The sequence below is a fragment of the Diadema setosum genome, chromosome 3, assembly GCF_964275005.1.
Source record: "Diadema setosum chromosome 3, eeDiaSeto1, whole genome shotgun sequence".
NCBI classification, from domain to species: Eukaryota; Metazoa; Echinodermata; class Echinoidea; order Diadematoida; family Diadematidae; genus Diadema; species Diadema setosum.
The window spans coordinates 4,576,186-4,591,016 of record NC_092687.1 but is presented as its reverse complement, the minus strand read 5'-3'; the positions used below and the strand labels follow the sequence as shown (position 1 = coordinate 4,591,016).

General features: G+C 38.6%; 1 protein-coding gene across 1 annotated transcript; it reads right to left on the bottom strand.

Moving 5' to 3' along the window:
* On the bottom strand, positions 1–11,460 carry LOC140246979 (splicing factor 3A subunit 2-like). The gene is made up of 8 exons (XM_072326285.1): positions 11,301–11,460; positions 9,796–9,948; positions 8,732–8,850; positions 5,126–5,235; positions 4,434–4,483; positions 3,482–3,622; positions 2,233–2,301; positions 1–1,805 (listed from the first exon to the last, which is right to left on the bottom strand). The coding sequence occupies exons 2-8, from the start codon at positions 9,919–9,921 to the stop codon at positions 1,212–1,214; spliced, it is 1,209 nt and encodes a 402-aa protein (XP_072182386.1). The 5' UTR covers positions 9,922–9,948; positions 11,301–11,460; the 3' UTR covers positions 1–1,211.
* Positions 11,461–14,831: the final 3,371 nt, after the last annotated feature.

The window sequence follows — 14,831 nt, the reverse complement described above, 5'->3', positions numbered from 1 at the left end:
TTACTGTTTTCTTGCACAATGTTTATTACAGTATTCTACATAACAGAGTACAATTACCATGGTACCTTGTTATATACAGTGCCTCACTATATCAAGGTACAGAATGAGGAATTTTACAATATTCAAAGTCAATCTTGCTAGAACACAGCACAGTCACTAGATAAGACTGCACATAGAGGATGAAAAGATCTTGCTTGATAAAGAGTCCAAGTTTTCATAAGGAAATGGCATTCTGAGGGAATATGTCTGAAAAGATGAAGTTCTCAGTGACTCCTGTGTATCCTAATTATTACGAGGTCCAGAATTACTGTCTAGAATTTGATCTAGCTTTTTTTGTACATTATTTGATTTCTTTAAACAACACTCCACTGTATTGACAGTGTGCTCATGAGCTAAACCAGACGAAGTGGAGAAGGAAAAATAGGTTTAGAAAGTATGAATTCTGAAAAGTTTCTCTCTCAAGGTTTCTGCTGTGTGTTTTGGTAATATACTGTATACACCCGTATCCATGCAATTACCCCCAGAGGGCAATTACCCCGCGACTTAATACTGGTTAGTGGTAAGGTTAGAGTAAAGATTAGGGTTAGGGTTAGGTTTAGGGTTAAGAGTTTGGGTTAGGATTAGGTTCAGGATTAGGATTATGGCCAGGGGAAGGGTCCAGGGTAATTGTCCAGGGGGTAAATGCCCTAGACCTGTATACGCCATATATTTAGCAAGTCCAATTTTTCATGAAACGGGACCTCCCAATAATTTAGCAAATGATTAAATTTGTGATCTTGGAGTGCAGCAATGAACGGAGAAATGTAAGTGGGCAAGTTACAATCATGTCAGATTCAAAATCAATATTTTTGCATGATGTTAAATTCGCAAACTGCACCAGACTTGCAAAATTAGTGAAAGTAAATATCCCACAAAATATATGACACATACAGTACTAGTGTGCAGAAACTGTCATGTATTGTTGGGTTATGTGAACCAGACAGAAAGTAAACACCATGGCTTTACAAATGGGATACACTCCATATGCATGGACTGTTGGGATACACATTGTCTGGAGCTTAAAGAAACAAATTTTGTCATCTCATTCTATAAGAAATCAATATATGAGGTTTATTTACACTTCTTAGCTACAAAACATAAACAGAGCAACAACTACCAAAAAAGGGAGGAAAGAGAATTAGGGCTGTACAAAACTATAAAAGGCTTATTCACTATGACGAGGAGTTTTCAGTACTTTGTGAGGATCCTTCAGAGCTTGGCTGGCTGACGGGTGGAGGAGCGCCTGGAGGGGGGATAGGGATCGGTGGAGGAGGGGGTGGTAGGAAGTTTGGTACCCCTCCTGACACACTGCTGGTAGGCGGGCGGGGAGGAGGGGGGATGGGAAGGGGGTTGCTTCCAAGGGAAGGTGGAGGGATTGGGGGCATACTCATTGGAGGCATGTTTGGTGGAGGGGGCGGTGGAGGGGGAAGGCGTGGCATGGGGGGTCCACCCACACCACTGGTAGGAGGGGGAACAGGTGGTGGTGGGAGGGGCATGGAGCCTGGTGGAGGGATCGGACGAGGGGGCATCATACCACCTGACCTTGGTGGCAGGGGTATGGGAGGGGGTGGAGGCAGGGGCATGTTGGGAGGGGGAGGAGGGCGAGGCATACCAGGGAAACCAGGAGGAGGGGGTATACCAATGGGCGGGGTCGGGGGGACAGGTGGCTTCTCCCCAATGTGAGGAGCTCCTTTCAAGGCACTGGGTGGTGGAGGGGGAGGGGCCACAGGCTTGGGCTCCATCTTGAAATGAAACTGAAGGAAAAACTGTGAATGAATAGGAAAGAGAGAAAGAGATTATTGTTGAATACTATTGCAACTGACAACCACATTGTCACAATAAACTTTCTCAATGGAAACTTCATCATTTCAAATCTACTTACTGATATCGCACAAATGGTAAAAACTGCAAGTATATTATAACCTCTTTCATTTACATGGCATAAATTTAATCAATATCCAAGTAGCTGCATCAAGATTCAAATCTGGCAGGCTGTAGAGCAATATTCTGCATCTATAGGACTCTTATTATAGAAATGATTATACGAAATAATAATAATTGTCATGTAAAATGAATTGTGCAATTTGGGAAACTGTATTCCTCCACTCTTTCTCTCATCAATAATGTTGTCATCAGCAAGTTTGACCCAAAACTTTGTCTGAGAGGTCACTTATTTACCCCATCATGTTTTACCTGTTTGGTTTCCTTGTTCCATGACGTCCAAAATTTAGTCTCACTCTTGTCAACTTCTCGGCTGGGAACCTGAGTGGGATGGATGGTAGAAAAACAAAGGCAAGGCCAAATTAGACAAAAAAAGAAAAAAGAGAGAGAAAAAGACAAAGAGAAAATGACATTGAAACATATCTACGGTGCATAAACTCTTTCATATCTTTTCTTTTTCATCTTTATTTTTATTTTCAGTATTGAAAAAATATTTTTTTTAAAAAGTATAGAAAAACAAAGGCAAGGCCAAATTAGACAAAAAACAAAAAAAAAGAAAAAAGAGAGAGAAAAAGACAAAGAGAAAATGACATTGAAACATATCTACGGTGCATAAACTCTTTCATATCTTTTCTTTTTCATCTTTATTTTTATTTTCAGTATTGAAAAAATATTTTTTTTAAAAAGTATAGAAAAACAAAGGCAAGGCCAAATTAGACAAAAAACAAAAAAAAAAGAAAAAAGAGAGAGAAAAAGACAAAGAGAAAATGACATTGAAACATATCTACGGTGCATAAACTCTTTCATATCTTTTCTTTTTCATCTTTATTTTTATTTTCAGTATTTTTTTTTTTTTTTTGGTGGAGGGAAGAGAGTTCTACAGATCACAAAATATTTGACAACACAACTTAACTTTGTGATATGTTATCTAATATAAAATCTAATTGATCACTGAAATCATGCTGATTTCATACTCTGCTTTATTATAAATTTTATGAATAATTAGAATCATCATTGTCCCTACAACATCAATATCACATTTCATACATGATATGAGCCGACAGTTGAAAAGCATTTTAGCAAGTTTACCTTGAATGAAAAGGTTTCATACCACATTCATTCTAACAAGCCTACCTTGAATGAGCTGCTTTCACGACACATTCATTCAAACAAGTTTACCTTGAATAAGATTGTATCATACCACTTACACTATTTTGTAATAGGTGATGTGTCTATTAATCTCGGATATGGTAATGACAATCATCTACTTCACCAGGTTCACGTATTTGTATATGTCATTGACATCAGTGTTTATTGCGTGTACTCCCATCGTGACTTTTACATGACGATCTCCATAGGCAAGCTCCCATAAGCGATCTCCCCATAGGCGATCACATTACACACCTGCCACAAGGTGGCGCTATGTCACTTTCATGACTAACTGTACCAAGTCACAACATCATTACAATGTGTATTGTCATCATTATACTAACAAGCTTACCTTGAATGAAATGGTCTCATAGGGTTCTGCAGCAAACAGGAGGTACTGCCACTTCTTGTCTGGTGGTTCTATTCGCTGCTCGTAAGCCGACATAAACCGATGTCGTGGGAACACACCCTCAGCTATCTCTGGGTAGTCAATCTAAGGAATAGATCAATACAGTGCATTCTCATTACCAATGGACATGGTTATAACAAAACTTTGTTGCAACAAAGGTAAAATTTAAGTCCAAAAATTATAATGTTTATGATTTGTATGTAGGGAGTGTAAATTTTTGCGAATTGGGATTTCCAGACGATTTCGCGAGTGGTTAAATTTGCAATCATGGAGTACTGTACTGAGCGGAGAAATATATATGTGTGCGTGATATTCGTATCAAGATCATTCATATAGGGATCAGAGTCATTATTTTTGCATGTCTTTAATTTCGCGAATAGCACCTGACTCAATAAATTCACGAAAATAAAAACTTCATGAAATATTTGGCATATACAGTAATCAATGTATCTGTATATACTTCACTTGTTCAGCTACCGTAAGATTTTGACATAACAAATAAAACAGCAAAAAATTTAAATTCCTGTCTAGAGGACTTCATTATGAAGGGAGTTACCTGTACTGGAGAAGATGTTTCATATTTTGTATTAACTGTAGATATTTATGAATGCAACTTAGCAAATGTAAATATGATTTTTTTTTTTTTATGTGTCAGCATGAATTTCAATCTATGTCATATGAACTACTGAATTTAACACAACTGGGATATTGGTGAGAGTAATGAAGTAAAGAATAGATAATTACGAGAAATTGGACACTGTGTCAGGTAGACCAAAGTAACAGGTATCTAACAAAACATCACACTACATTATATAATGAGTTACCATTATCATAGAGGGCTGAAATAAATGCAAAAAGGGCTCAAGTGTCAAAAATTTAAGGATAAAAATCATACCTGGAACAGCAAGCTCTGTTGGTTTGTGTCAGGATCTTTTTGTTTGGTCACTGTAAGGAGGAGAGAAAAATAAGAGAATGATCATCCCAGAGTCATTCAGACACTGAAGTCTGGGGTTTGAATCAGGCCATCCTTTTAACGCGTCGAGGACGAGTCCCAAGTATACTCAGGCAAGTGTCTATGGGAAATGTGTGTTGTAGCAAAATCGAACCGTCCTCAATGGATTAAACTCTGTAGATCAATGCAATAATGTAGGGAAGCCTATGAAAAAAAAAATTATTTTATGAGCTGACATGTTTACAGTGGTTTTATGTTAATTCACTGTTGAACCATGAAAATAACAACATGCAAACATATAAATGCACAAAAACATAATCTTTAAAAAGATGTAACCAGGGACCCCGTGATTGATAATGACAATCTGTGCTTTTATCTGCTGAGTTACAACAGCTTAATGAATATACCATTACCTAGGGAAGGAGGGGCCATTCCAACCCACAAAATATGAAAGCAACACTTAACAAAACAACAAATAAAATTAAGTTAATAATAAGAATTTTCACTGTACATTAGGAGTTTTAAAGTTTAATGCATATTGTGATCATTAAGAGAATTCAGTGAGAATTAGAAACTCCTTGTTTATGTCAGACAACACCTGAAAATAGGAGAACAGCATGAACATAATGACAAACCTTTGTAACCGGGTCTACCAATCTTGACAAATTTCTTGATTTCAACTCTCATCTTCTCCGGAGCTGGCTGTGCGGGGGCATCCTTCGCCTCTTTCGCTGCTCTCCGTGCTCTACTCAGCAGCAAAGGAAAGAGTAAAAAATGACATTGATGTAGAGTTGTCATCATGAGCTATTCAAACAGATCCCCAATGTTCTGAATACATTGATTGTTTTCCCTACGTAAATGATGTTGCTCTTTTACTTTCAAAGAATATTTCAGTGTTAACTTATGATACTGATTTGACTTATAATCCCTTTTTACTTTACTTTGCTTTAACACTATTCCTTTGACATTGGTAGATTGCATTGATGTTATGTGATACTTTCAGATTGAGCAGTTTACACTGGAAAGTTAAGTGTATCTCATTTGATACCAGTTAAACTGATAAATCCCTATTTACATGCAGATGTACTGTAGTAGGCTTCCCATGGTCTGTAAAGACTCAGAATCCTAGCTGACTGTTCTGTTGGAACAGCGCCATCTGTGGCTGAATGGAGTCAAAAGGGGCCTGAGCTTTCGATCCCAGCAGAATCTTCGTCAGAGGCAAAATGGTCATTTTGCCTCTGATGAAGATTATGCTAGGATGTAGTTTTCAGCAGCCTTTTTTTGCTACATCTGTGGCTGAACACGCCAATGTGCGAGTGGCAATCCTTGTCAAACAAGTCATACTTGTGATTACCTCTGTGCTGTACGAGTAGCAGCATTCTTTTCTGCAGGTCCGCTTCTCTTTTGCTGCACTCTTCAGTTTGGGTTGGTCTTAACAAGACGATTAGTGCGCTCTTCACATGTTGCACTGATATTGCTCCCTTTACACTTAGAGATTCTAAATTGACAGTAGGTGTTATAGAGATTTGACTGAAATGCTCCTTTCACATATAAAACTTATACTAATGTTTAGTTGGTTTATAGTAACCTCGTCTACAGCCACTATGTCTATTTTCCAATTGGTCTACTGGCATATCGTCTATTACCGATTAGTCTAATACCCATTTGGTCTACAACTCGTTTTGTCCAGTACCCATATTGTCTAATAGTCACTTTGCCCACTACCCGTATTGTCTAATACCCAACTCGTCTCAGGAGCATTTCGTCTACAAAACAATTGATCTAATAGCCATATCGTCTACACTCACAATGTCTATTTGCCATGTCGTCTAATATCTATTTTGTCTACTACTAGTTAGTCTACTCCCACCTCGTCTACAAGTCATTCAGTCTACATTCACTTTGTCTAGTTATCATATCGTCCAACCCTTAGTTTGTCCATACCCAATATGGTCTATACCCATCTGGTCTACTCCCAACTCGTCTACTCCCAACTGGTCTACTACCAACTGGTCTACTCCCAACTCGTCTACTCCCAATTGGTCTACTCCCAATTGGTCTACTCCTAACTGGTCTACTACCAACTGGTCTACTCCCAACTGGTGTACTCCCAACTGGTCTACTCCCAATTGGTCTACTCCCAATTGGTCTACTCCCAACTGGTCTACTCCCAACTGGTCTACTCCCAATTGGTCTATACTCGTCTATACCCAATTGGTGTACTCCCAACTGATATAGTTTTACTCTCAACAATTTACCCAAACTGATCATTTCCATCTGGTCATGCTAATAATGAATATACCACTTTGTCTAGTGTCCAGTCCGTCTCACTGTCATGAACTATTCATATCAAACCCTGCCCTTGATTAGCACAAAAATCAATATTAGACTATTCTAGTTGTTACGATGTGGGCGTGTAGTTGGATGGATTATTATTCTTATGATTGTGTATCAAAGTTGAATGGATGGAGTGTTGAAGTTTGGATATATAAATGCTTATTTAGGGTTCCTCGCGAAACGTGTATCGAGTACATTGCAGGCAAGTAAATTATTTGTCTTAGTAGTAGCTATATATTGGCATGAATCATATTTTGGTGTATATGTTTCAACCTTTTTTGGTGCATTTAACCGTTTACATACATCAGTACGTGGCACACAGAATAAAAAATACTGATAATGTACTTATAAAGTGTTCCTTTTCATTTTTACCATTCTTATGATTGTGTATCAAAGTTGAATGGATGGAGTGTTGAAGTTTGGACATATAAATGCTTATTTAGGGTTCCTCGCGAAACGTGTATTGAGTACATTGCAGGCAAGTAAATTATTCATCTTAGTAGTAGCTATAAATTGTACATGAATCATATTTTTGTGTATGTTTCAACCTTTTTTGTGCATTTAACCGTTTACATACATCAGTACGTGGCACACAGAATAAAGAATACTGATAATATACTTCTACTGTGTTCCTTTTCATTTTTACCATACTTATGGTTGTGTATCAAAGTTGAATGGATGGAGTGTTGAAGTTTGGACATATAAATGCTGCATGATTGCTTATGATATAAATTACACAGCCAACACAAAAATAACACAGCAAGTTTTTCACACTGTGAAATTATCTTTTTTTCCTAAAAAATTGTCATAATTAGAACATAAAAATTTAAACCAAATGGGGCACCAAGAGTGTTCAACCTAGTAGACCAGTTGGGAGTAGACGAGTTGGCAGTAGACGAGTTGGCAGTAGACAAGTTGGGTGTAGACCAATTGGGAGTAGACGAGCTGGGAGTAGACCAGTTGGCAGTAGACTAGTTGGCAGTCTACACAGTCTACACAGAATAAAGAATACTGATAATGTACTTCTAATGTGTTCCTTTTCATTTTTACCATACTTATGATTGTGTATCAAAGTTGAATGGATGGAGTGTTGAAGTTTGGACATATAAATGCTGCATGATTGCTTCTGATATAAATTACACATCCAACACAAAAATAACACAGCAAGTTTTTCACACTGTGACATTATCTTTTTTTATGTCATAATTAGAACATAAAAATTTAAACCAAATGGGGCACCAAGAGTGTTCAACCTATTTAACTGGGAAAAAAGAAAATGGATGAAGTAAACTTAAATAACAAATATATATATATATATTACTAGTAGTAGACCAGTTGGGAGTAGACGAGTTGGGAGTAGACGAGTTGGCAGTAGACAAGTTGGGTGTAGACTAGTTGGGAGTAGACGAGTTGGGAGTAGACCACTTGGGTGTAGACGAGTTGGGAGTAGACCAATTGGGAATAGACGAGTTGGGAGTAGACCAATTGGGTGTAGACCAATTGGGAGTAGACGAGTTGGGAGTAGACCAGTTGGCAGTAGACTAGTTGGCAGTAGACTGACTGGTTATTAGACTAATTGACTATTAGACAATGAGTTGTAGACCAATTGGGTATTAGACAAAATGAGCTGTAGACTATTCTATTCATAGACCTTATGATTACTAGACGAAATGGTCAATAGACATAATGGGTGTTAGACGAAATGTGACTTAGACAAATTGGACATTAGATAAAATGGCTAGTAGACGAAATGACAATTAGACTAATTGGTATATAGACAATATGGTTGGTAGACGAGTTGGTAGTAGACGAAGTGGGTTTAGACGAGATGGCATTAGACTAGGTGGACAGTGGACAGGGTAGGTGTAGACGAGGTGCCAATTTACCGTTTAGTTGCTACTCACAGATTAGATTGATGTTTCTTGCCCTGTGTGTGAGCCAGGTAGCTTCCCTCGTTGTTATGGAGTGTCAGACATAGCTTGCATTCATAGGAACCCAAGTGATTCCGCATGAAGTATGGATCCTAAACATGGTTTACAAGATATAAAGATCATCATTCACAGTGCTCATTCAAAAAGGAAATTCATCCCATTCAGACTTAGCTCAGACGGACAAAAAATACACAAAACACAGCAAACTGTCAGCCTCAAAAAGCAAGGATCGTTCAAACAGTCTACAACAAGACAGAAGATCATCATTCACAGTGCTCAGTTGAAAGGGGAAATTTATCTCACTCAGTAATAGCCTAGACTGCAGCTGAGAATAATTTCCCTTCGTAAATTTGAACACCATTTTTAGTCAATATGTTGTACATTTTGAGCAAAATAGTGTACAATTCTTATTCTATGTAATGAAATTGAAACACAAATGACATTTTGAATAGCAGTCATCACCAAAATGCATAGCAAATTGCTCTCTATGCAATACCAGTAAAATTATTCCCTGTACAGGATTGTTAGCATTCATTGATCATCATCAGAGAGATTCTAAAATGCAATCAGATCAGGGAGAACCTTGTGTGTACATGCATCTCAGTTGGCAAATATACATTGTACAGTACGTCCTAAATCAGGAACAATCTGGACATGTAGCTTTAGTTAGTGAAAATTTTCTACTTTTGAAATGTTTGCTTGTCAGCAATGTTCCACTCCAGTCAAGATTTTTTGGGTATGTGTAATTGTTTGTGGGGGTTCTCAATTATATTGGTGTCAAGTTTGCATTCCCACTGCACTGTATCCAGATTTAACTCTTTACATGCCAGACATATTGCTGCTCTATGGCTTTTGTGTCCATGCCAGACATATTGCTGCTCTATGGCTTTTGTGTCCATCAAGATTCATACTGCCTCTGACGAAAATTCTCCTGGGATCGAAAGCTCAGGCCCCTTTTGACTCCAAGATTCATATGATGCGATATTGAATCACTGACAAGCTAAGAGTTAAGAGAGAATGATGAATGATTGTCTCACCTTGTTGAGGTCGATGGTTTCCAAGGCCAGCTGTCTAAGTCTCTCTCTCCGATCTCGATTTGACTCAGACTGAGAGGCCACGCCCCCTCCACCGGTCTTACCACCAGCTCTGTGCTGAAAATCCATCTTGTCTGGTGGTGTCTCTCACTGAACCTTGGTGACAAATGGAGCAAAAAAAATACAGTGTCTTAATCCTCTTTAAAGAAGCTATCCACAGCTATCCCAGTGGAATATGGCTCCAGACCATAAATAATATCAAAGCAAGCTGCCCATGATTCAACCCCATGCTACATGTAAAACTATGCATGTGATGTGTGCGGTCGAATTTTGCACAGGGGTAGAACCTTGACATTTTTGCTTCATTTCACATATTTTGTGAGTACAAAGAAACAAGGTGTAATTTTATTTACAATTCAAATCAACATGTGTTGTTAGTTATAAATGTCATCACAGATTATGGGATTCATAGGAAAAATTCATGGTTGGACTGTGGAGATAACTAACGTTAGAATTATACACAGCCCTGTTGATGTAACTTGTAAGTAGCAACGCACAGTCGCTAGTCGGACTAGGTTGGAGTTAGTGCATGCACTGAATAATGCACCACATGACACAGCAAATATTTAATCTCATTCAACGAAATACAGGAAATTTTCTATTCAGTAAATTATCCCAACTGACCACATGACATAGGCCTAGATGAGATAGAAGTTCCTTGTATCCTCATTCTTACCTAACCTTGCTCATCATTACTAACAGTTAATCTAAACTCAACCCTGTCGCATAACCGCAGCAGCGACCCCATACGGACAAATACGTACCGTACCGAACTGTGTTACAGCGCCCCGCGACGGGGTTACCCTGTCGCATAGAATCTACCATACTTTTAAAGTCGGTCTTAAATTGTAATATAATAAGCAGCTGATTAGTTTGACTTAAATTTTTCATAAAACAACCCCCCCCCCCCCCCTTAAATCAGAAGCTTATGCAAACCTAGACAGGAAGATCCATCTGTCTGGAGGAATCTTTTATTTCATTTATTTCTTCTTCTTTTCTTTTCTTTTTTTTTTTTGGACATTAAATAAACTCAAGTCATTATCACTCTCCTCCGATATTTGTCCAAGGGCCAAGGGGATCCGTGAAGCCCGACGCAGTCTCCGCGCCGCGGAACATATCCCCGACGACCAGATACAGACCGATCTTTCGGTCAAGTGCAAACCGAGTTGTAAAATGTAGTCCCTACTCTAAATTTACCCCAGCAATCACATAGATAATCGATAATACACTAGACTGCACTGACCATTGACATGGCATTGTTCATAATTGCAACACTTAGATTTACACTGGTTTAATTTCTACTTGGGTTCTACGGTTAGTTTTGTTAGAGTCTACCAACAGTTATTTTATTGACAGCGACATTGTCATTGCCATTACATTGGAATTGCCGCAATGGCACGAAAAATCCGCATTCACAATGTTCACAAGTGATGTAAAGTTTAACTTACCCTCGTTCGAACAGGAATCAACAGTTTCAACAGTCTAACGTTATCTGCTAAAATTACAGCATGTTCGCTGTGAATTCACAGGGAAATTGGCTTTTGAGACACGAAACAACGCTGGTTCAGCTAACTCGATTGTTCCCGCATTTGATTCACACTGCACTCACTACTCGCACGCCGGATCGAATCGGACGCCACACACGTAACTGTAGGGGCCCTAGATGCATGCAGTACAGTACATGTAGTAGGCCCTAAAGCGTATACTGTAAAAGTGGAAATTTTCGCGGTGTTGAAATTTTCGCGCATTTCGCGCAACGAGAAACTAGCGCGAAAATAAAATCCCGCGAATATTTTTGCTTGCCATATGCTCCTGTGCGTGATGTCTTGATTCCGCGGAATTAAAAACACGCGAAACTCTTCTGACCCGGCCTAGCGCGAAAAATTAGTCGCGCGAAAATATCCACTTTTACAGTACGCGACGATTCGCTTGGTCGTTCGTGTACACGAACACGACCTTTAGCATGCACATCGCAACTGAATCAAACCACCACCAACCCATGCGTGCGCGGAGCTCAACCCTTGTTATGGGACGCCAAACGTAGGCAACTTTTATTCGCGTTTCTAAAAACATTTTGTTACACAGTACTTGGTACAACTGGTACTTGGTTGAGATCCTCCTGCTGAATACTCCTAATGGAGTTTTGACTGGAGGTGCCGGAAGGTGGACGTTTAAACAATTATTCCATTAAGTAACATCTCCTTAGATTTAACTAAGTCAGTTAGTGTGATTCCGGAAGAAGGAAGTTCATTCCATACTTTAATTGTGCGGGGGAAGTTTCGACAAATTGTGCAGGGCCTACATTTTCATCACATTTAGATAACTAAATATGACCCCACACATTGAAAAGAGATAAACAGCCACCAGCAGCCATCACTGGTGATAAGGCAGGCAAAAAAAAAAAAGAATAACTAATTCTTTAGTGTGTAAAATATCTGCGCAAACTAGTTGCATGATATGATATTAAATTTGTTTTGACAATCACGTAAGGGATGGTCGATCTGTCAATCAAAAAAGTTTCAGTCAGGAAGATGAAACAGGTGGACAAAGAATTAATAACTGTTCTCCTTTGAAGTATCGCCCCCCTTTTTTTGAGTAGAGGGGGATATTTCAGTTACTGGTACGCAGGACTCACAGACTTACTGTGATAGATATGAAGAGTTTGTTCGCAAAAACCGATAAGTCCATTTTTGAAGATACGGTCTCTGTCATAAAGTAAAAAATAATACCTTTTAACTGATATATTGGTCACTACATATAAAGGTACATTTTTGAAGTTATGGTCAAAAGAAGCACAAATTTTCTTATTATTCTCTTTATTTTTCTTGACCTTTAATCGCAATTAAATATTTCCATTTGGCAAATATGGACTTATCGGTTTTTGCGAACAAACTCTTCATTTGGAGTTCATATACCAGAGTCATCATGATAAAACTATCATTCCGTCGCAGCAGATCCATATTAGTAATGTTGATAAAGTCACCTTCGCCAAGAATTCACTGGATAAAAATCGCATGAATCAAAAAACACAAAATGGCCGTAACAAATCTTTAAAGGCTCATTTCCCCCTTTCAATATGATTTGTATGGGATTCTTTATTTATTTCCTTGCCTTTCCTTCACGGCCGGCGGAACCGGGGGGGGGGGGGGGGGGGGCAGGGGGCTCGCCCCCTTTTTGTGCACCATACGAAGAAATACATAAGGTGTCGTCACTTTGGGCCACAGATAGAGATTTTGAAGTGTGAGCAGGGTAAGGTTTTTTTGTTTTTGTTTTTGTTTTTGTTTTTTTTTGCTTGTCAGCTGAAGAAACTTGGAAGTGGAAGGGGAGGGATAAGCTGAGGACCAATTTTTTTTTTTTTTTTTTTGCTTGTTAGCTCATGAAACCTGGAAGTGCCCCCCCCCCCCACTATTGAAAACGCTCCGCCATCCCTGTCTTTAAAGGGAAACCCAAACAAAAAGAGTAATGCAGATTGAGTGAAAGCAGCAACATTAGTAGAAAACACTGTAAGTTGAGGAAAATCGGACAATCGATGCAAAAGCTAGGAATTTTTAATGTTTTGGTGCTAGAACCACTGGATGAGGAGACTACTAAGAGATTATGACATATTTGTGGACAAAAATAAGATAAAATATAAAGGGAATTACACATAAATTCACTTTTCTATAGGCATAATGAAAGAACACATGACTAACCGCTTTCAGAAATCAGGGGGAGTAATGTCAGTATCAAGTTGATGGAATGTGTAATTTTCATGAAAATTTTATTTTTGTGGAATTCACATCACAATGCCTTAATCTCTGTGTTTGTAAAATATCAGGACATAAACTGTATTATAATGTAAATATAAGAGTCTGCAAGAATCTTCAGCTCATTGAAGGAGGCAGATGTGAAGAAGAAGAAGAAGAAGAAGAAGAAGAAGAAGAAGAAGAAGAAGAAAAAAAAAAAAAAAACCCCACAAAACTCAAACTCAAATACCATGAAGACCGGTACAATTCTCTCTCCTGATGCAGGGCTGTGTGTGTGTGTGTGTGGGGGGGGGGGGGGGGGGTGTGGGGTTGGACTCCCGGGTTTCATCAACAAGAAAAAAAAAAGGGCCTCAGTTTCCATTTCCGGGTTTCTTCAGTGGAAAAACATAACCTTAGTACCGCGCTCACATTTCAAGATCTCTATTTTAGTGCCACTTACATACTTCCGGATTAAAAAAAGTGGGGTGGGGGCATAGTGATGACACCTTATGTATTCCTTTGTATGGTGCACAAAAAGTGTTGGGGGGGGGGGGGGAGGGCCGAGCCCCCACCCCCACCCCCACCCCCCCCCCCGTTCCGCCGCCCATAATTTTCCTTGTTCTTTCTCTTTGAAATAATAATTGATTGTATCTTACGTACTTGTATTTGAATCTGATCTTTTTTAAGATAGGGAAATAACAACAACATATAAGATTAACTTAGGAGTCGTTCCTGGTATTCACATTCACAACATACCAATTCTAAATTTGGGACTCTTTGAACTTTGAACTTTGAACTTTGTTGAAAATAACACCTTTTTGCCCCGTGGGGGCATATAAAGGCTTAAACGTACATAACATGCAATGTAAACATAGTATCATACTATAACGATATAGAACATATTTACAAATAGTGTACAAAATATATACATGTATATACAGTTGTCAGCCGTCACTCAATCTGTGAATCAAGGCTTTCTTGGCAGTAAGCAAAATTAATTACTATGTAGTTACTTAAAGGGAAGGTTCAGCAGTGGGGTAGAGGGAGGTCTAAACTTAAAAAAAAAAAAATGATTTATGATATCAAACAAAGACGATTATCATTTTTTAATACTTTGTATTAAACAAATAGGTTCTAAAGTAACAAAGTTACATTTTAATCGTATAGTATACAATAACAAAGGGTTTTTTAAAGCAGTTGAAAGCTTCGATTATGTTCCACTATTGAACCATCCCTTCAAGTCGGAACCGGATA